Below are 25,692 nucleotides of genomic sequence, written 5' to 3'. Positions count from 1 at the left end.
GTCATTTCACCAAGGTCTTTTTAGTTACTTGAAATCACCTAGCACAGAGAATTCCGACGCTTTGGTGGATCTGGCATTTGCCTATGGTGCCACGGAGACTATGTTTTACCTAAACCCCAAGCAGCTGCAGCAGCCATCCGGGCCATTTTGGCTTGTATCTCATCATTGACCAGGGTCCACTTTTCACAGCACTGCTGATGGAGCTGCCCCCTTAAGAAAGAGAAAATCAAATCTCAGTTTACAATAACAGAAACCATGGCTGGAGATTGCTAGCCTACTTTTTCCAAACACTCAGTGGGGGGTGGCAGGAAGGGTCAGATATTAACAGAAGACATGGGGTGGGATCTAACTAGGCTTAGAAATTCTTCAAGCGCAGGTTCTCATGGGCCCACTTCAGAGCAGGTAAATCATCTCTTCAATGTTTCTATACCCTGATTACTTGAATTATGTCATTCATTGGGAGGGTGAGCTCCCCTTCTCCATGAGGCCTTACTGCCTCTCCAGCTGCTAGCATCCTTCTCTCAGCAAAATCTTTTTATACCCATTTTGAACCAGTGCCAATATATGGACGGGAGTGTCCCTTGAGATATGTAAGCTCTTTGAGGGCCAGGACTGTTTTGCCTGTCTTTGTATCCTCAGTAGCTGGCACACTATAGGTGCTTAACACATGTTTGTTGATAGTGCACAGTCTTTAGTAGCTGAGCTGCTTCTGAGATGTAAAAGCACCACCCCTGCTGACAAAGAACATGGGGATCTCTTCCCTTATGGTAGGCCTACAGGGTTGCAATGTGAGGATGTATGCTTGGACATGAAGAGTAGGGTCATGGGAATCAGGAATTATGAAATTTGAGGGGTGAATTCTAGTGAGGAAATAATCCCCCCAAATGAAATAAGTACCCCAGGTATGGAGTAACTTCATGAAAGCCTACATTTAGAAGTCCGTTAAAGTTGCTTACTTTCACAGCCTTTGAGCTCTCAGAATAAGGCTGAAATAGGACAGAAATGGTTAAACACATGGTATTCACTCATTACCCAGTGAGTTTATAGTCAAAAATTTAACTAAAACCAGATCATCTGGTAGAAAGAGTGGAAAGCCTTCTCAAGAGAGGGGACCATGTTACAGAATTATAGAATCTCTTATTTGGATAGGACCTCAGAGATGGTTGAGCTGCTATGGGATAGTAAAAAGAACACTGGGCTTAGAGTCAAATCCTTACCTTGTCATTTACCACCTGTATAAATGGGTAAATGACTTAATGGTCTGGGCTCTTATAAGCATCACCATTCAAAATCTATTAATCAGTCAATCAATAAACATTTATTTAGCACCCACTATGTGCCAAGTACTCTGATAAGCACTAGAATGCAGCAGCTTAGTCTCTTTGAAATCAGGAAAGCCCGGGATACAAACACTCTGGATTAGCAGAGAAGTGAGACAAAAAAGCACAAAGGGAGAAACTCAATCACAATGTGTCCAGAGCATTTGCTAAAGTGTGAGGAAGCATGATAGGGTGTAGTTATAGTAATTATCTCTCTGTTTGCTGAAACTAAGAAAAAGGAGTAAAACACTCAATTTTCCAAATAGAAGGCTGAGGTCAGTTTTGCACAGGCCCAGGACGGTAGGCTGGCTTTAAGAAAGAGACCAAATCTATCTGATTGGTTCATTTTTGATACCAGTCTGCTTGGAGACAGGACTGGGTGAGGTGGCATAAGAAGGCCTCTTCTACCTCCAGGGCTTATGGGTATGATTTTTTTTAGGGCTTATGGGTACATCAAATTTGGATGTTAGGGGAGGCTGGCTGGCCTTCACTGCCTCTGGAATTCATGTCAATCTCTTTATCTTCTCCAGAGCTTACAAACAGGCCCCAGACTAGAGATGTAGCACCTCTCCTTCCAGATGTGAGGACAAGTTCCAAAGCTGAATAATATAAATCAGAGCTGAAGACAGAGACACAGGAAAATGCCTGGGGATGCCAGGTGGCAGAGAAGGAGTTCCAAATAAAGAAAGGCAATGCCTTTAAGAGAAAGGTCTTATCTGGGATGTCAGCAAAGACCCAGAAAGTACAAAGACCTCAAGGGTGGGGAGGGAGTGAAAAGGAAGAGGACCCAACATAATACAATATGACTTATGCAGTTATGACATAAAAAACAGAAAGATACAAAGAATTCCTCATAAGGGGAATCACAAGGCAAAAGGTATCTTCTTTTAGAAGCCATTCCTTGACTGGTTAGCTCTGAAAGCTTTCCCTTTTTCTGTTTGGGGTTGTTCCACACAACATGTAGTGAGCTTGCATATCTGATTCAGAGCTTCTCCAATGGCTCAGTGTTTGCTTGGCCCATCACAGGTCCGCCCTGGCTTGGGGGTGCTACCTGTTCCCTGAGATGGATCTTATCTTGCAGATGCAAGATCAATATGGGGAAGAGAGCCTTGGAAAACAGTGCAGGGGACCCACAGCAGGCACCTGGGCCAGTCATCATTGTATATGTTAATGATAATAAATGACATGTCAAATGGGGCAATATTTCATGCTTTGAACTGAAGAAAAATAGGTTACTATTTGAGTGACGTCTTAAAGAGACAGTGAAAAAGATGTACTTCCTAGATGCTGGTAGGGTGGGGGCTGCCCAGTATCACTAGTGGCAGGGCTGGATGGGACACAAATCACAGGAGGTCTCTCTCAGTGTGTCCAAATCAGCCTCATTCTCTTTCCCTCTAGAGTCATGAATTATTTGTGTTCAGGGTACCACTCTGCTTCTAGTGTCCCAGGCATGAAATCTTGGGACCCTCAGTTCCTTGATCTTCCTCATGCCATGTATCCAATAGATGCCAAATTTTGTCATTTCTACAAAGTCTCCTGCCCATGTCCCCTTCTCTCCACTCTGTTTCAAGCCTTTATATCCCTTCTTGCCTCCACAACTGTACTAGCCTTCTCACCTGACCATCCTCCACACAACTACCAAAGCCCAGGTCTATGTTCCTCTCCTGTTCAAAAAGCTAGAGTGGCTCCCTTTTACCCCTAGAATTAAATATCAACTCCGTGGTTTGGCTTTTAAAATCCCTTCAAAAGCTGGCCCTAGACTCCCTGCTCAGGTTTACCGTACATCATTGTTCTTGTTCATGCACTCTATGATCCAGCCAAACTGGCTTTCATGCTATTCCTGATCTTTGGTAGTATATACATAGTAGTATATCCCTTTGCATGGGCTCTCCCCAGGCTCCAAATGCATTCCTTTCTCACCTTTGCTTCTCAGAATTGCTATCTTCCTTTAATTCTTGGCTTGAGAACTGATTGTATATTTAACCCTTCTGATCCCCTACTTACTTACTGATGTCTCTTCTACTGACCCAGAATTTACCTTGTTTTCACTTTGCACATCCTTACTTGTTATCTCCCTCTATCAAATGGAAACTTCCTGAGGGGAAGGATTTGTTTCATTTTTTGCTCTGAAACAGCACCCAGCACCAGTGCATAATAAATGCTTGGTGACTGAGTGGTAGATGATATACCTCTGCCACTGAGATGCAAAGGAGGACAGACCTCTACTGATCAGTTTCCTTCACATGATCAAAGGACTCTGCCTACACACATGTGGTTCTGACTTGAGAAAGAAGTGGGTTGGCCTCTGACTATCTGCACATGGGCATACTTTCTTTCAAAGATTAAAAAACAAACATTAGGACTTGGAATTTAACTTTTCTCTACAGATCACAGTCTGTTTTAAGGTCTTTCCAAAAAAGATGCTCTTATGTTCAATAGCTGTGAGTCAATTTACAAAGAATAGTTGATTGATAGATCTTTGTGACATCCTTAGTCAATAAATTCCTATAATACCATCACTAGACATTTAGTACAAAGGTCAAATATAAGGAAAAGGTCCTATAAATGTCAAAATATTTTTAGCTGCACTTTTTGGGCCTTCCAGAAAAACTTGTAATCCATAGGTATTCATACGGTAATGCCTGACCAAACTGGTATATGAACATAATAGAATTTTATTCTGTTGTAAGAAATGACAACTATGAGGAATTCAGAGAAACTTAGGAAGATTTATACAAACTGATACAGAATGAAGAAAGCAGAATCAAGAGGACAGTATCTAATAAAGGTAAACATTCCATGCAGGCTTCAGAACTCTGAACAATGCCATGAACAATCTTAAGACTAATGGGAATGAAACTTACTTCTAATCTGTAGAGAGGTGGTGGACCATAACTATCAAATGTGGTCAATGACTACCACTAAATTTTGTGACACTGTAGTTATAAGACAGGGTTCTACTGGGATGGGAAGGGGACAGGGTGGAGCTGGTTTTGGGTAATGATGATGTTATTTAGAAGACCAAGTCAAATCAGATTGAGATGGGGATTTAACTAATGAGTGGCTTTAAGAATCAAATAGCTCACTCATCTCAACTTTTAAGCTTACCACTCTCCTAAGGCCTCCAGGCAGCGCATCCGGCCCAGCATTAGTTCAGGGTCATCTTTGTTAGTGTCCATCTTTTTATCATAGGCGACTAGGGCATCTTCCCATTCATGGAGTTTCTCATACCAGGTAGCTTGGATCTCCTGTCAAGTGGGAAGACAAAGAGGCTCTTTAGTTGCCACTTAGGTGCTAAGGAGTTTGCAGTAGGTACAACTGGGACACACTGTACACCACACATTCTTCTTATGTGTTGGACTGTAGATTTGATTGGAATAGCATATTGTGGATGACATTTAACTTTCTGGTTTATTCAAGTCTGTGTTTGGGTAAAGAGTTTCAACATACTTGGAGGCATCTGACTTGGTCTAGGCCTGAAATGCTGATGCTCCTGTATAATGTCAGAAATGATGCCAGGATAGTCTGAGAGCACATGCTGGCCTGTCTTTCTTCTCCCACAACTCCCTTACTACTAGGCCCAGGTCACCAGAACAGTAGGATCCCATGGGGCTCTGAGGCCAGGGAGGATGGAAGGGTAGCCATTCTCTAGGGACAGCAGACACTGGGCAATGCTGCCAGGGCCTCACTAGTATAAGGTCAGGTAGTGGGAGTGACAACTCCTGTCTGAGTATTGTGGTCTAACCTCTCAACTCTAGGAAGCCAGGCTGTGGTTTACATGATCCTTGGCCATCAATGAGCACACATGTGTTGGAGCAGAAATCATACTCTTTTTAGCTCCTTAATCCTTGGGTTTCTCCTGAATGGATTCTAACTTTGAGGAAATAAAAGAAGTTTGCTTGGAAATCTTTGTAGATTTTTCCCCTGTCTCTGGATACTCCGCCAATGTTCCCTCTCACTGAGTCCTTGGCAGCTCTGCTTGGGGCAGAGACCAGAAGATGAATTCCAGGATGATCCTGTGGGTCTTGGGCAAAGCTGGTGCCACGATGAAACTCACAGAGTCCTCCACGTGAGCAGCATAGTCAAGTGGAGTCTTAAAGGAACAGAACTTGACTCTCAGGGCCAGCAGGAGCCTGGCTTGCTTTAATGTGCTTTTTCTGCCTATTCCCCACCTCTGCCCCTCCCTTCACATTCCCATCTTAGTGTATCTTTTGGGCTCTAGTACCACCAGCTCAAGAACTTCTGCCAAGAGACACCAGATGCTGCCCAGAGATTTGCTCTTAAATAATATGGTTCTGTGTGGACAATGTAATCCTGGGCCTGGCTTGGAAAACAGAAGCACCGACAGATACTGAAATGTCTCGAAGAGCTGTCAGCTTTCAGAAGTCTTCATAGAATTAAATCCTTAGTTATTTTCAGACTTGTCCCTGAAGAAGGATGATAAAAGCACTCCCCTCTTTCTATGAAGAGGTGGGAGACAACGGGTGCAGAAAAAGATGTATATCATTAGATCCAGCTAAGCTGTGGGTATATTTGGTTGAATTCCATCCCATTCCTTTTCCTTCTTTTTCATTATTTATTAAAAGGATGGTTTTTGAAATAAGGATGCCCATTATCACCTTTATTATTTAACATTGTACTAGAAACACTAGCAGTAGCAATTAGAGAAGAAAAAGAAATTGAAGGTATTAAAATCGGCAATGAAGAGACCAAGCTAACACTCTTTGCAGATGACATGATGGTTTACTTAAAGAATCTCAGAGAATCAACTAAAATTTTAGTGGAAATAATCAACAACTTTAGCAAAATTGCAGGATACAATATAAACCCACATAAGTCATCAGCATTTCTATTTACCTCCAACACATCTCAGCAGCAGGAATTAGAAAGAGAAATCCCATTCAAAATCACCTTAGACAATATAAAATACTTAGGAATCTATCTGCCAAGACAAACACAGGAACCCTATGAACACAACTACAAAACACTCTCCACACAACTAAAACTAGATCTGAGTAATTGGAAAAACATTAACTGCTCATGGGTAGGACAATCTAACATAATAAAAATGACCATCCTACCCAAACTTATCTATTTATTTAGTGCCATACCCATCGAACTTCCAAAAAACTTCTTTCCTGAATTAGAAAAAAACATAACAAAGTTCATTTGGAAGAACAAAAGATCAAGGATATCCAAGAAATCATGAAAAAAATACAAAGGAAGGTGGACTTGCAGTACCAGATCTCAAACTATACTGTAAAGCAGGTCATCAAAACAATTTGGTAATGGCTAAGAGACAGAAAAGGAGGATCAGTGGAATAGACTTGGGGCAAGTGATCTCAGCAAGACAGTATATGATAAACCAAAAGATCCCAGCTTTTGGGACAAAAATCCACTATTTGATAAAAACTACTGGGAAAATTGAAAGACAGTGTGGGTGAGATTAGGCTTGAATCAACACCTCACACCCTACACCAAGATAAACTCAGAATGGATGAATGTCTTGAACCTAAAGAAGGAAACTATAAGTAAACTATGTGAACACCTAATAGAACACATGTCAGACTTTTGGGAAGGGAAAAAATTTAAAACCAAGCAAGACTCAGAAAGAGTCACAAAATATAAAATAAATTAAAAAGGTTTTGTATAAACAAAACCAATGTAACCAAAATCAGAAGGGAAATAACAAACTGGGAAATCATCTTCATAACAAAAACTTCTGACAAAGGTCTAATTACTTAAATTTACAGAGCTAAATCAATTGTACAAAAAAAAATCAAGCCATTCTCCAATTGATAAATGGGCAAGGGACATGAATAGGTAATTTTCAGTCAAAGAAATCAAAACCATTAATAAGCACATGAAAAAGTGCTCAAAATCTCTTATAATCAGAGAGATGCAAATCAAAACAACCCTGAGGCATCACCTCACACCTTGCAGATTGGCTAACATGACCGCAAAGGAAAGTAATGAGTGCTGGAGGGGATGTGGCAAAGTAGGGACATTAATGCATTGCTGGTGGAACTGTGAGTTGATCCAACCATTCTGGAGGGCAATTTGGAACTATGCCCAAGGGGCGCTAAAAGACTGTCTGCCCTTTGACCCAGCCATAGCATTGCTGGGTTTGTACCCCAAAGAGATAATAAGGAAAAATACATGTACAAGAATATTCATAGCTGCACTCTTTGTGGTGGCAAAAAATTGGAAAATGAGAGGATGCCCTTCATTTGGGGAATGGCTGAACAAATTGTGGTACATGTTGGTGATGAAATACTATTGCGCTCAAAGGAATAATAAAGTGGAGGAATTCCATGTGAACTGGAATGACCTCCAGGAACTGATGCAGAGTGAAAGGAGCAGAACCAGGAGAACATTGTACACAGAGACTGAGACACTGTGGTACAATCGAATGTAATGGACTTCTCCATTAGGGGCAATGCAGTGATCCTGAACAACCTGGAGGGATGTATGAGAAAGAAAACTATCCACATTCAGAGGAAAAACTGTGGGAGTAAAAACACCAAAGAAAAAACAACTGCTTGACTGCCTGGGTCGAGGGGCATATGATCGGGGATGTAGACTCTGAATGAACATCCTAGTGCAAATACCAACAATATGGAAATGGATTCTGATCAAAGACACATGTAATACCCAGTGGAATTGTGCATTGGCTACAGGAGGGGAGGGAAGGGAGGAATAGAAAATGATTTTTGTAACCAGGGAATAATGCTCGAAATTGACCAAACCAAAAAATAAATAAATAAATAAGTTGGTTTTCATATAGGATGTCCTGGATTCAAATTTGACCCCAGACGCTTCCTGGCTGTGTGACTCTGGGCAAATAACTTTGCCTTTACCGTTTTTCTGTTTTGGATCCAATACTTGGTGTCAATTCTAAGGCAGAAGGTTAGGGTTTAAACAAAATAAAACAAAGGGAGAGTTTTTTGGGAAAGGAGAGATACAATTTAGAATGAGGGTGGTATAAAAACAAGAGATAACAAAAATTAAAAGACCAATTCAAATACCCCCTTTCTCTATGAAGGTTTTCATGAATCCTCAGCTAGGAACTCTGATCTTCCAGGACAAACATTTAGAATACCTTGCTTAGAAGACCTCTTGTACCTTGTTTGTACCCTTTTCTGTGGAAGGGGGGAGTAGGGGTTTCATGGTTTTCTTATCAGTTCAAGACCCAAATGAAGGGAAGTGGAGGTTACAATCTTCCTTTTTCAAATGTAGTTCTAAGCAGATACAATCTAAGTTTGCACATCAAATGAAAACATTTCTGGGGACACTAATATACTGCCCAGGTACCCAGGGAATGAAATATCATTCTATATATTTCTTAGTATCCATCCTCCATTCCCATAGGAGGCCAAGGCATAGCAAATGCCAGCTGGGGCATTTGGGGCTGTGTTGCTGTAGGGGATCTGGAGAATGGTCAGGGAAAGGTATTTTTCTTTTCCTCTAAGGTACAGCATAGGGTGTGCTGTAAAAACTCAATACCTCTATATTAGAGCTGTAAAAAGAATTAAGATAATAATTGATTGGATACCATAGTTCTCTGTGTGCTGTCCTATCTCTCTACTAGACTGTGAGCTCCTCAAAGAGAAGGACTAGAACTTATCTAATATTTCCTCTGCTCCCACAAGGCACTAAGTTTTAGTTCTGAATATTTGCTGTTAATAGAGGTCATTTTCATGTTAAACTGCCAATGTGCACTCTCATTTGTTGGAGAGCTTGAGGTGAACCAGAGCAGTCTCCCACTGTTCCTGAAGCCGTTTTGTTTTACGAGTGTTTGTTGGAGTTGGGAACTTTTTTCATCCAACTGCCTGCATACCCCACAGCTTAACTCTAGTTGACTTCTCTCCTATGCCAAAGCACAGAAGTGAAAAACTAGAGAGGAGATGGGCTGCAAGGAGATGATGTAAGCATTTAAAACATATAGCAGAATGTTCAGAAGTATATTACTGGCCTTGTGCTCTGCCAATAGCCCTGAATTCCTAGAGTGCTTCTGCATATTCCTGAATTCTACAGGAACAGGTATATAGCAAGGGGAATTGGGTCCCTGGTCAAGTCAGGGAGGAGATGGAGGATGAGGAGATGGAGGGGAGAAGGATTCTGAGATTGCTGAAAACTGCAAAAACGGGAAGTTTCATGTGGGAAAATACACTGAGATCAAATGAGAAGGTGGTTAGATCAGTTGTGCTGAGGGATAGCCAGGTTTGCCAAGAAACACAAACTGTTGCAGGCCTTAATAGGCTTCAGTTTGTGAAACCTAATCCTTAAAAAGCAAACCAGGGGCTACTTCTTAGCAATGCTCCTTGAGGTAACAGTTTTCCACAGAACCTAGAAACTGAGCAAACTTTTACTTGAAGATAGCATTCTGGGGTACTGTGGTTGATCATTTATGGCCCAGCTTTCTGTAGGAGCCTTTTTTTAACCAACACATTGGACTAGCCTTTGAGGATGCCAAAGGAAAGTGCAGCCTATTCTGAGAAAGGACCAAGCATCTTCTTAGTTTCAACTCTTCCTTTCACAAAAGGAATTGTGGTCAAGATAAATGTCACACTGCCCTTCAGAGCATCTCAGCACCTATAGACATGCTTTCTGAGGCTGGTTACAGAAGGAAATGGGCTGAAGACATCAAGAGAGTCTATCTGAATAGCTTTGGTCCAGTCCACAAATGCATGGGTTCAGCATATGGGAATTCAGGTATTCTCAGTGGGTCTCAGATTGGTCAGAGCAAAAAGTCTTCATCCTGGGAAACTTCTCAGATATGGAAAATTGGTTGGTCTCTGCTTTCTTCCAACCACAGAAACTCTCTGACTCTAAAGAACTAACACAAAATTGATGGAGTCCATGTTATAGGAGATCAATCTAAACCCAAAAGATAAGATCAGGATAGTAATAACTACATGATTACATTAGATTGCAAGCCCCCTCAGGGTAGGGAATGACTTTCTTTTAAAAATGTGTATTCCTAGCACTTAGCACAGTGGCTGCCACATAGTAGGTGCTCAGTAAGACTGAATAAAAAATGGCAGTGGTGAAGGAAAGTCAGAGAGCATATAAATAATGGAAAAAATAAAACCAAGAATATTTATAATCTGAATTGTTCTTTATCTGGAGAATTTGACCTATGTATTTAAAAACATAGTGCTTTGTTACTCTAATCAAATAATGTTAGAACTGGGAGACCTTAGATCTCACCTCATCATTTTATGGATGAAGAAATAGGAAATGACTTGTTCAAGGACAGACTGCCAGTAAGTGGGACTTGAAAACAAGCTATATGGCCTATTAGAGAGTGCTAGATTTGGAGCCAGAAAGACATGAGATCTAATCTTGCCTAAATCACTTACTAGTTCTATAATCTTGGATAAATCACCTAAAATCTCATTGCCTCAGTTTCCTATCTGTAAAGTAAGGATAATAAAAGTACCTATTTCATAGAGTTAACTGTGAGGGTCAAATGAGACCATTTAAAAGTGCTTTACAAATGTTAAAGCACTATAGAAATGCTAGCTATACTGGGCTCTTTGCAAAAAATTAGAAAATGAGGGGATGCCCTTCAATTGGGGAATGGCTGAACAAATTGTGGCATATGTTGGTGATGGAATACTATTGTGCTCAAAGGAATAATAAAGTGGAGGAATTCCATAGGAACTGGAAGAACCTCCAGGAATTGATGCAGAGTGAAAGGAGCAGAGCCAGGAAAACATTGTATACAGAGACGGATACACTGTGGTACAATTGAACGTGATGGACTTCTCCATTAGTGGCAGTGTAGTGATCCTGAACAATCTGGAGGGATGTATGAGAAAGAACACTATCCATATTCAGAGGAAAAACTGTGGGAGCAGAAACACTGAAGAAAAACAACTGCTTGATTACATGGGTGGAGGGGGATATGATTGGGGATGTAGACTCTAAATGATCATCCTAGTGCAAACATCAACAACGTGGAAATAGGTTTTGATCAAGGACACATGTAATACTCAGTGGAATTGCGCATTGGCTATGGGAAGGGTCGGTGGAGGGAGGGAAAGAATATGATTCTTGTAACCAAGGAATAATGTTCTAAATTGATGAAATAAAATTAAAATAATAAAAAAAGAAATGCTAGTTATAATTATTATTTTACAATGTCATGCTTATTAAGGTTCTCTTTTAGAAAAGGTACAAAATGTAATACAAGGTGAGGGAATGTGATTGGGTATGAGGCCACTGGGGGAAGAAGCAACTGGGACTAGTTCACAGATACCCCGACTTCCAGGCTAGGGCTCTGTTCACTCACTATCTTCGGTTATTTTTTTCAAGCAGAATGAAGGACTCACCAGCTCTCCAAAGTGCTTCATGGCATACTCCAGCACCCCAGCAGCTGCCTCTGGCTGTTGTAGTTTATTATTGATGCTGGGAAGACAGAAAGAAAAGGTAATTATCTTTACAAAACTGGGCCTGGAGTGGGATGCTATAGACCCCACAGAAACCAATTTGCCCTTTGGGGACTAATTCCAGTAAAAGTAGGGAGAAAACTTCAATTATTTCCTCCTGCCTGGAAAGGCCAGCTTGAATGATCTCATTTGAAGAATGTTTTGATTTTACTCACTAGGGGTGATGCAATCAAGATAGCACTGTGTTCATCAGTACTTGACACTCCCTAGAAACTCCTTTCTTCAACTAACCTCATCAGCCAGGAGCCAGGATGTCACAGGTCAGAGACCACCTAGTCTTAGAAAAACAGATGTCATGGCTTCCTGATCTCTCAGTTCTAAAGCAAGCCTGTATAAACTCCTTCCTCTGAAGCTTCAGAGACCCAAGGGATGCTGCTGGTCCCATTCATCAATTGCTTTCAGTAATCAGAGCTGTAGAAAATAAAATGAAACCAGCCAACTGTGTAAGTGACCTGTAAGTGGGAGTGCACTGGATGGTCCACACCAGTGACACAGAGCCACCTAGAGGCTTTCTCCTCTCAATGTGTCCAGAGTACTGAGCATGCTCTCCTAGCAAAACTGTATCTCCAATGCTGCTAGGGTCTCCTCAGATCTAGGACACTACTTATTTGTTCCCTCTTCCACAAAAATGGCTTCTTCTTCTTCTTTATTAGGCTGCAAGTGGTAGGGCCATTTTGTTTTCCTAAGGCCTGGTATGCAGTAGGTACTTTTTGTTGAATTGAGTTATAGAGCTTACACTTGTAATTGTGCTTAGATGGCAAGATGTGAGGAATAGAGCCTGGGTCTGGAGTCTTGACCCTGAGACAACACTTGAATGACTTTGGATAAGTTCTATCATCTGTAGAACCTTGGTTCTCTCCTATAGAATAAAGGAGTTGGATTGGAGGCTCTAGGGCTGTGCTGGTGATCCTATGGCACACATGCTGTAGGGGGCTGCTCCCTTCCCCCTCTCCACAGTGCCCGAGGGCATTCTTTACTTCATCTGCCCCTCTGCCTAGCAGCCAAAGGGAGTGCCTCCTCCCTCCCCTGTCTGGGCTAAGGGGACAGCTCACATATGGCATGAGGGTGTAGTGTGGGCACTTGGTCTCTAAAAGGTTTGCCATCACTACTTTAGGTTCCTGATCTTTTTGTCTAGTACTTTTCTTCAAAACAAAATAAAAAACCACCTTCTATTTTAGAGTTAATATTTGTATATTGGTTCCAAGGCAGAAGAGTGGCAAGGGCAATTAGGGTCAAGTGACTTGCCCAGGGTCACACAACTAGGAAATGTCTGAGGGCACATTTGAACTCAGGATCTCCCATTTCTAGCCTTGGCTCTCAATCCACTGAGTCATCTAGCTACCTCCCAAGTACTTTTCACTTGCAACAGTTATGCTGCCCTCATTGGCTTACTTTATTTGTAGTAGGTTGCCAATAGAGCCCCTAGTGTCCCCAATGAAGAAATGAGCCAGGGACTTAGGAAAGTTGGTGTCTGAAGCTAATTCCCCGGGGACCTTGCAAGGGAAAGGGGTTGTTGAATCAGGAAAGCTATCCAGAATAGCAAAACTTTTGTTATAATTGCCTGTACTGGAAAGTGAACAGCTTTTAAGCCCAAGCATGCACCAGAAGCCTGCATTATAGGGGGAAGAGGGAGAAGACTCAAGAGTGTTTTGTAATAGGAATATTCTAGGTGGGGAGTAACAGATAAAGCACCAGTATTATGCTAGATTAACTTTATCTTAGCACCTGCATTGGTGCTATGACACTCACTGTGTGACCCTGAGCAAGTCACAAATGAAACCAACCCCCCCCTCCCCAATTATCCAGCATTTATTGTACTTTATGTGGAGAGATGCTATTTCCAGGTAGAATAGAGGCTATGTGCGGGCAGGGACTATTTAATTTTTGCCTCTAGATTCTCAGGCCCTAACACAGTGTCTAGGTATTTACTAAAAGCAGACTGAATGATTGGTGTATACTCCCATCAGATTTCAAGGCCCCCTTTCTAGCTTTACAGATCACAAAATCTGGGCTACTACTTACCCTTCTCTCCTCTCCCATGCCCTCTTATTTGGTACTGAAGACAACTTTTAAAAAACCCCAAACCCAACCACATCTCTCATTAATTGACCTATTCACTGGTGGGAGAACTACTGTGGCCACACAACAGGGTTCACTCCAAGCATCCAGTTCCCTGGCTTCCCATTTTCCTTTGATTGACATCTGATGTGAGGAATGGAAAGAGATTATGGATATCCAATGCATTTTTTGGGAAGGGAGGAGGGAGAGAGAAAGAGAGGGTAAGAGCGAGAGAGAGGGAAAGAAGTAGGGGAGAGAGATAGATAGAGAGAGAGAGAGAGACAGAGAGACAGAGAGACAGAGAGAACATGTGCAAGTGAGAGCACAGACTGAGGTTATTAAGCAACCCAGATGCCACAATTCTCTTTATCATTTTAATTTCCTCTAGAAGGCTTTCTTCTTAAGCTGTATTCTCCCCTTGGCCTTTTGCCTTTGTGAACTGTCCATGTATACAAATCTGTTGGAAAATCCTAGCTGACGCTGTTGAGATTTCAGCAGATTTCACCATGATCAAAATTACCAACCTAGTAATGAACGGAGGCAGACATTTTTGGATATTCCATCCATTTCTCCCTTCTCTCATCTCTTTATTAAGCACCCCAATGAGTTGGGCACTGTATTGATAAAACATAGAATAGCAAAGATGTAATCTTCATATTTAGGAACTTCTACCCTAATAGGCTCTCATATATATGATAGATGCACATGTAGTATATAATATTCATAAAGTTGGCATTTTCTATTTTTGAAGGGTTTAACTGTTGTAACTTAACCGTTGACTGTTGTAAAGTAGAACTGTGTAAATGTATGGGGAGAGGTGGGAAGAAGTCATCTATCTCTTTTGATTTATTTACTCCCAATTCAATAAGGCTATCTCTAGCTGTCTCATTTCCAACCTCACACTTCGGGATTCTTTCAGTTTTTATCTCCAAGAAACAATCAATACATATCCTAAACGCCTTTCTTTGCAATAGCAAACCAGACCACTAAGGCAGGGAATTCTATGGGCAAAGGGTAAGAACAGAGCATCTCACATGAGATTCGCATTGCCTACAAAGTCCAGAGTGTACTCTCTTCTTTGAATTGTGGGGGTAGGGACTTGGGGTAGGTGGGTCAAGAAGCCCTTTTAGAGCCCAGGAATACAAGGCTTCCAACTCACATTGTCTCCTGCCTAGGGGACACATGGCTGTCCTTTGAAAGCTGCCTGTTTCAAACCCAAAAGGAGTTTCATGAGGCTGAGAGGAGGAGCCAAAGGTTCTTGCCGAGAAAGGCCCTTTGCTCAAAGATCCCTTAATGAGGACCTGCAATTTTATGGGGCAGCTGGAATTTTATGAAGCTCATTGCATACAAGTTCTCCTGTGGGCTCCCTTGCTAACACTGGAGGAATTCTAAAGGGGGTGACTGTTCAAAGCAGCAGAGAAGTGTTTCCCAACACAAACCAGACCAACACTAACAGTGGGACCAGCAAAAGACCAGAGAAAAATCAGCCAAGGAAAGAAGAGAGGGAGATATGAAGAGGAGGAGGGGGAAATGGGGGTAAGGAGACAAAGAGAAGAGAGAGAAGGAGGTGGAAAGAGATAGAGATAGCCTGAGAGAAAAGGGGAAGGAGTGAAAGATATTGAGAAAGGTAGAAAAGATAAGAGGAAATACAGAGAGATACTGAAGTGAGGGAAGAGGGGGAGAAAAGATACATAGAGGGAGTGGGAGAGAAACAGAAAGGAGGGATAGAGAGGAGAGAGAAATTTTAACAGGTTCCCCAAAGCTTCAGGGTTTAGAAAAATGACTGGCAGAAAACATTTTTACAAAAACAGCTTCCCTCTCTGGTGTATACCTCCCAGAGTCCAGAAAAGCAAGAGATTCTTCCCAAGGATTTTTTGTGTTAAAAGATGCTGAGGCTAAAGGATTCCAATAGCAAGGTATGATGAGAAGCAGCAGCCTCTTGAGTACCTGATGACTCTCTCTGCTGATTTAGGGCAGGGGTACTGTTTGCCACAGAGTGCTACTGGCTGAGACTCTCCTGGTCTGTCAATCTTCATACAGAGAAAATAACTGTCCAGGGAAGTATGACCTCAGAGTCCAACCTAGAGGAAGGTGGAAAGGGTTGTGCCATTTGACACATAGAGATTGGAGACAAAAGAAAAGAAGAGACTGGAGAACCTTTCACTTGGATAGCAGGAAGTACAGGGAAGGCAGGCATGGACATATGTAAGTACACAGATGGAACCACAAACTGCCCCTAGGGACTTCATTTTCATTAAAGAAGGCTTTATTAAATACAGAGAGCCTGATTGACTTCTCAGAGTTCCAGGGGCTATCCTTCCCACAATTCCACAGAATATGAAGCAGGGAAGGGGCACTCTCTTGGAGCTTTGGATTCTATTTGTCTAAGGAATGGGCCACACTTAAGCTACTTCTCTCCCTATCATCCAACCCAGTCCACCATACACAAGAATGCCCCAAATGACCTTGTTTCTACATACTAAATGACACACTAATTCAATACACCCCAAAAAGTGAAACAATGAATTTAACTCTCTTCAGAAGCAAAAGGTCAATAGGATCTCTTCTTTCCTAGTGATATAAGTTTGACATCATGCTTTTCATAGCAAGGTCTCTTAGCACTTTATTTTGTAAAAGGGGAGGATGAGAGCCAGAATATCTCATGGTCTTAGCAAAGCAGTTAGAGGTAATCCAAACTCACATTCTTTCCTCATCGGAGCTGAGCCTGAAGTGACAGCCTTTAAAAGGCAGTAGTACCAGTCATACCACTTGAAAAACCAAAAAGATCATTAACCACCCTTTTTCTTTAGTGGATTTCCTAAGCCATTTCCTCCAAGGGTTGCTTGAATCATGTTTAATTATCTCTCAGCCATTTGTCCTGGTAATTTCCTTCCTATGGCTCCTCTGGATTTCAACTCTATGTCTTGCAAGAGTCCTTACCCTTCTTGATGACCTTCAATCTATTAAGCACTAAGTGATTCAGTGACCGTTTTACATCAACCCCAACACTGTTGCAAAGTCCACAGTCAGACAGGTTACTGTCACATCTGGGAGAGCTCTTATGCTTTATTGGTGCTCCTATTAGGCTTTTATGAGGATATTATTATTTGCTTCCTTAGTATCTTTGGGCCTGGGCTCTCCCTGCTATTTACAGTGTAGACCACAATCTATATTTCATCCAATCCTCTGTCAAGTGAGAATTCTGTGAATCTCCCTAGTGTTTAGCAGGGAGCACATACCACCCAGGTGTTAGGGGACTGCTGCATGGTCTGGATAAGATTTCAATCCTGCAAAGTTTTAAGATTGGGGGGCAATCCTGATGCAATTTTTGATCCCCAGAATGTTCTGTGCTAGTGGGTGCTGTCAACTATTTGCAACCACTTTTTCCTAAAGACCCCATTCTGTTCTGTATGTTATAAACAACATTTTGTTATCACCACATGAACCATATGAAGAAATTAATGTCTTTATCTACTAACCGATTCACTTCTTTGGGGTTTTGGTAACATCAGAAGAAGGAAGATCCTAAGAAACTGAAAGGGAAGTTTTCTCCTTTTGATTGGGGTGATTTGAAAAGGGAAAGACAACAATTAAGGGAGAAAGTGAAGGGAGTGCTTTTGAAATGTTCAGGGAGGGAAGAATGTGACATGACATGTATTTCACCAATTTAAATGCAGACTGCAGGCAAAAGCAGGGGAGAGATTGAAAATCCTCAGAGCAACCCAATTTAAATTCAGAGGCAGGTGAAAATAGGCCTCATGGGTCTGCTAGGATCATAATTTCATTGATTTGTGTCAAGAACTTTGAAAGAATCACTTTTTCCCCCCTCCAGCATACTGAGGAAAAGAAGGTAGGCTCCTTCTGTAAGGTTTTGAGGCTGGAGAACCCTATGTCCTTGAAGCTCCGAGTGAACCAAATTACCAGGCTGTTGGAAATGAGATAAAATAGATTTGTTGAGAGGTGACCAGCCTTGGACAAATGACAATGGATTCCTTGAGGTTTGGTCTCAGAGTGGCCCAGAAGCAAATGAATCTTGATGTATGTCCTCACCTTCCTATTTAAGTAATTTCAGACATGTCAAAATGTCTGGAAGAGATGTAAAAGTGATAGCAGTAGTGGGGGGTTTGAGAGGAAGAGAGGGCCTAGTCTATTCCAGGTGAATGAGTGAAGTGTTCTCAAGGCCAAACCATCTGGCTGCCCCACTGCTGCTTTAATTTTCAAATTCAGGACTATCCCCAAGTCTTGCAGAAAGAGGTTGCCTAATCTAAAGGGAAGCTCTGCCCAAGATGCAGTTCGACTCCTAGAGATGAACACAGTACCTCAAGGTGAGCCATGCAACCTCTGAGCATCTCCTGACTAAAAGGAAGACTCAGTGGGGCTGAAGCTGGTCCAAGGTGGATGCACCATCTTCTGAGTGTCAAGAAACATGAATCTGGCTGGCTTGGTTTGCAGCCGAGAGCCTTGTCAGAGGCGTGCTGTAAAAATGATGAATGCCTGTCACATCTCCCAGGCTTGGGCTGATTTAGGGAGCTATTGGCAGGCGCGTCACTCCCAGAGTGTCAGCCAGTTAATTACTTCCAACTTTATCTTTCTTGTCAACACTTCCTGACAAATTGGCCATTATCTTTTATTCTACAACAATGAGCACTGCTCCTTTTTCTGGTGCTGCCTCTAGTTTCATTCCCCACCCCCACCCCCACCTCCTTCTCTTTCCTGCTGCTTTTTCACATCCAGAGGAAAATGAAGTGCTCTCTGCTTAGAGGAAATTGTTGGCAAGAATCTGATGTCCAGAAAAAGAAAGGAAAGGAAAAAGGGGTTGACACAATGAGTCCCCAAGAGGATGCAGAAGGCCCATTAACCTGGGTTCTTTGCTTCCATTCTAGAGACAAATGAGGATTCCGGGAAGAAAGCCATTGGTACCCATCCCTGAAGCTTTGTTTCTATCAGGACCTATTATTTCAGATGGGATCACAAGCACTGTTTAATCAGACAAGACCTGGCTGACATCTGTTCTCAAGAAAGATGCTTCCTCACCAGGCAATGACTTGGTTGCTCCCATTACTCTGTTATCCTCAGAGTCAGACACCTCCACATGTTTATTTGAAGGCTCTCCTATCAGTACTTGATCAGAGCTTGAGAGTAGTAGGGCAGGGCAGCCTGTAACTGTGTCAGAACAAGGGTTCTGCAGCTCCATGTATCTACTTCAACCTTCCCCAATAAAGGCCTGGGGGCAAACAGTTAACACCAGAACACCTTCCCTACAGCTGCACCCTGATGGTTTGGAGCAATGTATCGCCAATAATTGATATTATGCCATATAAATAGCAGTTTGCTTTGCAACTTGAAAGATGCTTTATGATGGCACTGTTATATCATGAGCCTACAGGAGCCTACGAGTAGCCAGAAATAAATTTGAGCTCTACTCACTATTGGTAAAAGGTCTTATTTCATGGGTATGGCTGAATAGAGGGCATTTAACTGTTAGAAGCTTCAAGCCATCAAATCACAATCTGTTGCTTATGCCTTAGTTATAAAAAAGTTTCCTTTCCGTTCTCTGCTAGTGAGAACTTTTCAAGAGGGGTGCTGATTATTGAGTGCAGAGGCCTGGAATGTGTTTTTGCAAAGAAATGAGTGTTTTCTGAACAGATCCTCATCTCTCTCTCTGTGCTAGGGAAAAGGGGGAGTAGAGGAGAGTGAGGGAGGAACAGGGCTGGGTACTTTTCCTGGAAGCTAGGGAGCAACTGTTAAATCCAGTCTTACTCTTGCAGGCAGCACAGTGTCAACACCTTTGCAACATATGTTTAGAATTAAGATGCTGTGAGGTAAGTTTTGTTCGTCTCCTGAGAGTCCTGGGTTTAGCTCCAGCTCCCTTCACACAGGCCGCCTAACTTCCCTTGCCATTAATCGGTTGCTCAGGCACAATCGTCTCAAGTTCCATTACATTCTTAAAGAATGACTGGTGTGTTTTCCATTCAGTCCAGCCTCAGACAGGATGGCAAAGCACTAGCTCAGAGGGAAGCATCAACACTCCTGGGGGCAGCCTAGAGCAGGGACTGCCTGTCCTTTGTCCTACCTTCCCATTAAGGTTTTAGCTGGAGATAGTAGACATTTCTGGAGGTTCCAAAGACAGGGGCATCTGGTCCCTCTCTATAGAGGGGCAATATATAAAAATTCTTGTATTGTTGGTGGACACACCTATTCCAGAGATAAAGCTAGCTTTGTGGAGAGCTCTTATTTTCTTTGTCCTGTCCTTATTACAACTAAGGTCTGCACTGTCTTGGACACTATAAAATTAATAGTATAATTTTATAATAGTATGTATCATAAATATAAAATTAACAGAAGGAACCATTATAAGGACCTAGGGAAGCAGGAAGATCAAACTCCAGGATCTACCAGAACTGCTCTTAGTTCTTCCCAATAGTACTGTCCTTGGAATCAGGAGAAGAGAAAGCTAAGTAAAAGGACAACTATCTTTGTGTTCCAAGATATCATGATCAGAAGTATTTGTATATATCCCTCTACATCTTATTGAGGCATAAGCTCCTTGAGGAGAGACTGAATCTTCTTAGAGGCCTAGTGGGTATGCAGAGAATGTCTGTTTGTGAAAGAGTTGGTTATGAGAAGGATGAGGACAAGTTAGTTCTTCATGCCTAAAAAGAACTAAAGAACAAATAAAGCAGAGGAAATTTGGGAGAGATAAACAAGAATTTGGACATTCAGGACAGGTGATTAAACATCTTTCTCTAACTATGTCTCTCCCTCTCCATCTGTCTCTTCTTCTTCCCTTTCCAGGTGTTGAAAACTCCCTGCCCTCTGATGTTCCTCAGAAATAGCTTCTGGTCTTCCACAGCTGGGAAGAAAGACAGTTCTCAGGGTCGTTAGTGACTTAGGCCTCCCTCATAAGGTTGTCAGTCTAAAAAGCCTTGCAATGAAGCAAGCTGTGAATGTGAAAAAAGAGTTCAAATATTAACTCAAAGTACATACTGAAAGCCATTAAAAAAGCAAATTCTTCTAAGATGGCAAGTATTTACCTGAGCCTCAAATTATCTTTATCTCAACTACTTTGAAATCAATATTCTTTAAAGGACTGGGAGACACAGGAATTAATATATCCAATTTCCTCCTCAGAGATGTTCAAGAAAAGGCCACAAGTCTCGCCAAGAGGTAAGATGGACCACCTCAAGGACATTCTCAGCCAGTACAAGCTCCAAGACCCTCTGTGAACAAGTGTCCACACTACCGGGAAATATCTGAATGCTTCTGTACAAGATGAAAGCACAGTTGGTCCACCCCCCCGCTCCCCCGTAAGGTTCATTTCCACAGGTCCTTTAATGGTACTTCATCATCAATAGAGAAAAAGGGGAAGAGCCATAGGATCTTCAGAATAAATTTCCCATTTCCCTTAATTTGCCTGCAGAAATATGCAACATGGGTATCAAAGTACTGTTGAGTTAAGAAGCTGACTGGAAGTCATGGACAGGGATTAAGGAGAAAATGCTCTCCCTTCCTTCCCATTATTCAGGAATACTTGACTGGCTTTTGTTCAGAACTAGGGCTTTAATTTTCAACTGTGGAGCAATGCAGAGAATAGGGGACACTTAGTATGTGTCTGCTTTGGAAAACCTAATTTTCTGGCATGAGATGTTTCCTTTACTGGCTCACTTTTCCAGTCTTCAGATTTATTTACATTCAGGCAAGTTAAACAAGTTGGAAAGAAAATCTTCAGCAACTCAAGGAAAGTCCAACTGTTGAAAGGAACATTATGCAAGCATCAAGAGTTTGTTTCCAGGAAACAGATGTCAGGAAAGAGGCATCATAGCTAAATTTGTGATACTTCAGAGGGTCTAACTACTCATCACCTTTCCTGGAAAGGATTACCACAGGGTTGGCAGGTATAGGTGAGAGTCACTTTCTCCCTTTGCATGGGAAGGCATTAAGAACCCCTTCTTGGTAGAAGGATGACAGAAAAAGATGAGAAAAACTGGACAATAAGTCAACAAACTCCAATCTCTCTTTTAAATTTGCTTGCCAAATGGGAGTTCTGAAAGGCAAGAATTAGGCTATCACTTGAGGATTTAGTGCTTAAATTGTTATTATGGTAGAAAGAAGAATAATTCCTTTGGAGTCTAAAAGATCAATGAAACTACCTTCTTGGGGTTTGGAAGGCCCCATAGTAGGCTGACAATTTGACTGTAGATGGTTTGGGGGTGGGGTGGGTGATGAGCTATGGGCAGGAAGCTAAGACAGGTATCCTTGCTTGGGTGCCAGCTCTAAACAGTGTCTTTTGAGTATGATGGTTACCTGCTATAGGATGATACTGTTCTAACTGCCAAGAATTCCTTCACACTTCAATATACAGTGGCATCCTAGGGACATAGGAAATATACCTGGGTGCACCTTGTTCATTTCTTGTATTTTCTTTTAGATGAAAAAAAAAATCACATTTAGTATCTGTGCTGGGTCTAGTATCCCAAGACCTTATTCCATGGAGGTAAGGCTAGTTTTTTTTTTCCTTAAAAGGTATTAAAATCATCCTCAAGATCTAATTGGCCTGGGTTGCGGGTATAGCTTACTAGTGGTCTGAGTTCACAAAGAACCAGCATGTGAAAAGCTAGAGCTCCTCCTTCAGGTTTTGGACCAAAGACCAGCAGCGTGACCAATACTGGCACAGGAAAGCTGGGTTCAGCTGAATGAAGGTTATAACTTCCACAAACACTCCTTTCCTTGCTCTGAATGTCCTTTCCCTGTTATAGCTAAGTAAATCTCCTTTTGCTAACTGTTAAGTGGACCACAAGAGTCTCATTTCATTCTAACAACAGTCCAACCTGGTCAATCCTGGCCTATTATGGTTTTCTCTAGTGACCTAAAATGAAACTGAACCTCTGAGAGAAGCTCTGGATATGGAAAAGGGTCGAAATGATATCATTCTAGAGGTCTGACTTTGGGAATGTGTGTACAACATATCATGATTTTCAATATTTATACAATCTCTGAATTGGAGAAGACTTTGGAGGACAATCAGTCTGACTAATACCTGATCTTGATCTTTTCTAGGAAAAAGCAGTGGTCATCAACCATTTGAAAATCTCAAGTGAGGAGAACCCTATGCCTTCCGGAGGCAGACCACACATTTCCCTTTTGGGCAATGCCAACCTTCAGGAGGCAGTTTCCTCTTAAACGTAAACTGACCCATTTGCAATGATCAGGTAATCAGTCTTCTTTGTCATGCCTACTGGGGCCAAGCCGACCAAGTCTAATCCTTCTTCCACTTCATACCCTTTCAGACACTTGAAAGATCATTATGTTTCCTGCAAGATTTCTTTTCCCCAAGGGAAATATCCCTCATTTTCTCAACCAGTCCCTTCATAGCAAGCTCTCAAGGCCTCTTGCCATTCTGGCTGCCTTTCCATGGATGCTCTCTAGCATCTCAATATGCTTGCTAGATGTTAACCAAAACTGAACCTAGAATTCTAGTGAAGGTCTGGCCAGTGTGGAGAATACTATTTCTGTAGTCCTAGACACTATGCATCTTCCAATGCTGTCTAAGATTGTTCAGCATCTATGGACTCATACTGAGATCGTTGTGCATGCTGATCTGTTCAGTCATGCCTATCCATCTTGTACTTGTGAAGTCAAATTCTGGGGAACTCCAGCACTCACCACGATGCATGGCAAATAGTAAATGACTGATATATGCTTGCTGAATGAATCCACTAGTGTCTTCCTTCCAAGCTGATATCAAATCATCAATTATTGTTCTTTGGGTCCAATTATTCGACCAATTTCATAACCACCTAATTATACTATCATCCAGCGCACATCCCTCTATCTTTCCCACAAGAAGCCTACGGAAAGCAGTTGAAAGCCTGGATAAAGTCTAGGTAAACTACATCTACAGAACTGTCTGCTCTATCAAATCTAGTAATTTTGTCAAAAAAGGCAATGAGCTTAGTTTGTCATGAGCTATTCTTGATGAAGGCATGCTGGTTTTTTGTAATCCCTGCTTCCTTTACTATATAGTTTGCAATCATCCTTTTAAAAATGCATTCTAGAATTTTGCTAAGAATCAAATATATTCTCAAGGCCATATGGTTTTCAGACCCCATCCTCTTCCCTTTTTTTGAAAATTAAGACATTTACCCTCTCTAGTTCCATGATATCTTTTCTTCTCTCCATGATTTTTCTGAGATTACTGACAGTGTGTCAACACTTGCAAAAAGTACAAGGACATATTTCATTGGAGCCTAGGGACACTGAACTGAAAGGCAACTAAGTGCTTTCTATCTCCCTATGCATTCTGGGTATCAACTTCTGATGACCCACTTTTGTTTTGATCTTTCTAGTCCAAGATACATCCTCCTTAGTAAAGAAAACAAATGCTATTAAAATAAGGTTTTGCAGCACTAACTTGTATCTCTCTCTCTCTGGCTGTTATCTACCTACCCACCCTAAACAGTAGAGTGTTTTCCTATGCCCTCCCCCAAGATAATTTAAAAAAATCCTTTGTGTGGCTCCTATTTTTCCTTATCAATCTCAGCTCATTAAAAGCTTTAGCTCTCCTGATATTCTTGAAACTATTCCATACTTTCACATTTACCTTCTATCATTTGTCACTACTTCTATCACACATACATGTTTTTTAAAGATCTAAGTCAGTGAGTTCCCTGTGCATTCACATTTTTAAAAAAGACAACTTTCTTCTTTCTTCACAACTGTACCTTTTAAAGCTTCAGAATTTCTTTCTTGAAAATTTACTGTACCTCCTAGGTTGACTTCTCTGAGAGAATTTTAGTTTATGGAATTTTAACTCTTTGAAATTAACTATCTCAAAATGCAGCCTGTCCACATCTCAGTCCATTCCAAACATTCCTTTCTTCTTTCAAGAATTCCAAGATGGATGGGATACTTCCTCCTAAGGTTTCCCTGATTTCTATCCCCCAAAAACCTCATTATTGGTGAGAATCAGATCTGAAATAGACATTCTCCTCATTGGTCAATCTACCTTATGAAGAATTAAATTGTTGTTAGAGGGAGTAAAAAAAAAAATTAGCTGCTCTCCTTTGGTTTGGGAGTGGAGGGAAAAAGAGAGGAGAGAGAAAAATAGAAGAGAGACAGATAGAGGAAAAGAGGGGGGTGGCAGAGAGAGAAGGCAAAAGGAGAGGAAAAGAAGGATCAAGAGCTTGATTGAAATCCAGCATAATCTAGATCAGTGATGGCAAACCTATGGCACACATGCCAAAAGGGGCACACAGAGCCCTCTCTGTGGGTATGCCTACAGTCACCTGCCAAAGTTCATTACTAGAGGGACTCTAGCTGTTCCCCTCCCCCTCTCCATATACCTAAGGACATTTCTCACTTCACCTACCCCTCTGCCCAGCAGCCCAATGGAAATGCTTCCTCCCTCCCCTGTCTGGGGTAAAGGGGAGGGCCTGGGGAATGAGGGGTGGGTGGGCATAGCACTCTGTCTGGGGGTGGGGTGGTATGAAGGTGAAGCCCAGCACTCCATCTCTAAAAGGTTCGCCATCACTGTTCTAGATAATTGAAGTCTGATGACAGGGTCCATTCTGGTTCTGCTTCTATTGGCCTTTATCCTAATGCTCATTCCCTTTGTTTCTGGATTGATTCAAATGAATACATATTAATATACAATGTTACTATGTGTAAAAATTAAATCTCTAATATTAAATCTCTTTTCAGTTATACATATGACCCCTTCTTTCTTCCTTCACTTAGCCTGAACCTTTTAAAAAAGGCATCCCAACCAAACATTAAAAGAATTTCTGTTACAGAAGCTTCTTAAAATGCCGATGGAAGCAATTTGGGGGTAAGGTAGTTACTATTTTTAGAGGAAGAGG

The 25,692-nt window shown here is 41.7% G+C and overlaps 1 protein-coding gene across 1 annotated transcript in view; it reads right to left on the bottom strand.

Moving 5' to 3' along the window:
• MTOR (mechanistic target of rapamycin kinase) overlaps positions 1-25,692 on the bottom strand; it is a 117,334-nt gene that overhangs the window by 38,653 nt on the left and 52,989 nt on the right. Inside the window, exons 29-31 of the mRNA XM_007491434.2 lie at positions 11,660-11,735; positions 4,428-4,567; positions 110-210 (exon numbers count right to left, since the gene is read on the bottom strand). Coding sequence (XP_007491496.2) covers positions 110-210; positions 4,428-4,567; positions 11,660-11,735 — 317 coding nt within the window. The remainder of the gene's footprint in view (positions 1-109; positions 211-4,427; positions 4,568-11,659; positions 11,736-25,692) is intronic.

This window comes from Monodelphis domestica, chromosome 4 (genome assembly GCF_027887165.1).
Source record: "Monodelphis domestica isolate mMonDom1 chromosome 4, mMonDom1.pri, whole genome shotgun sequence".
Lineage (NCBI taxonomy): Eukaryota > Metazoa > Chordata > Mammalia > Didelphimorphia > Didelphidae > Monodelphis > Monodelphis domestica.
This window is presented reverse-complemented; position numbering and strand designations above follow the sequence as displayed.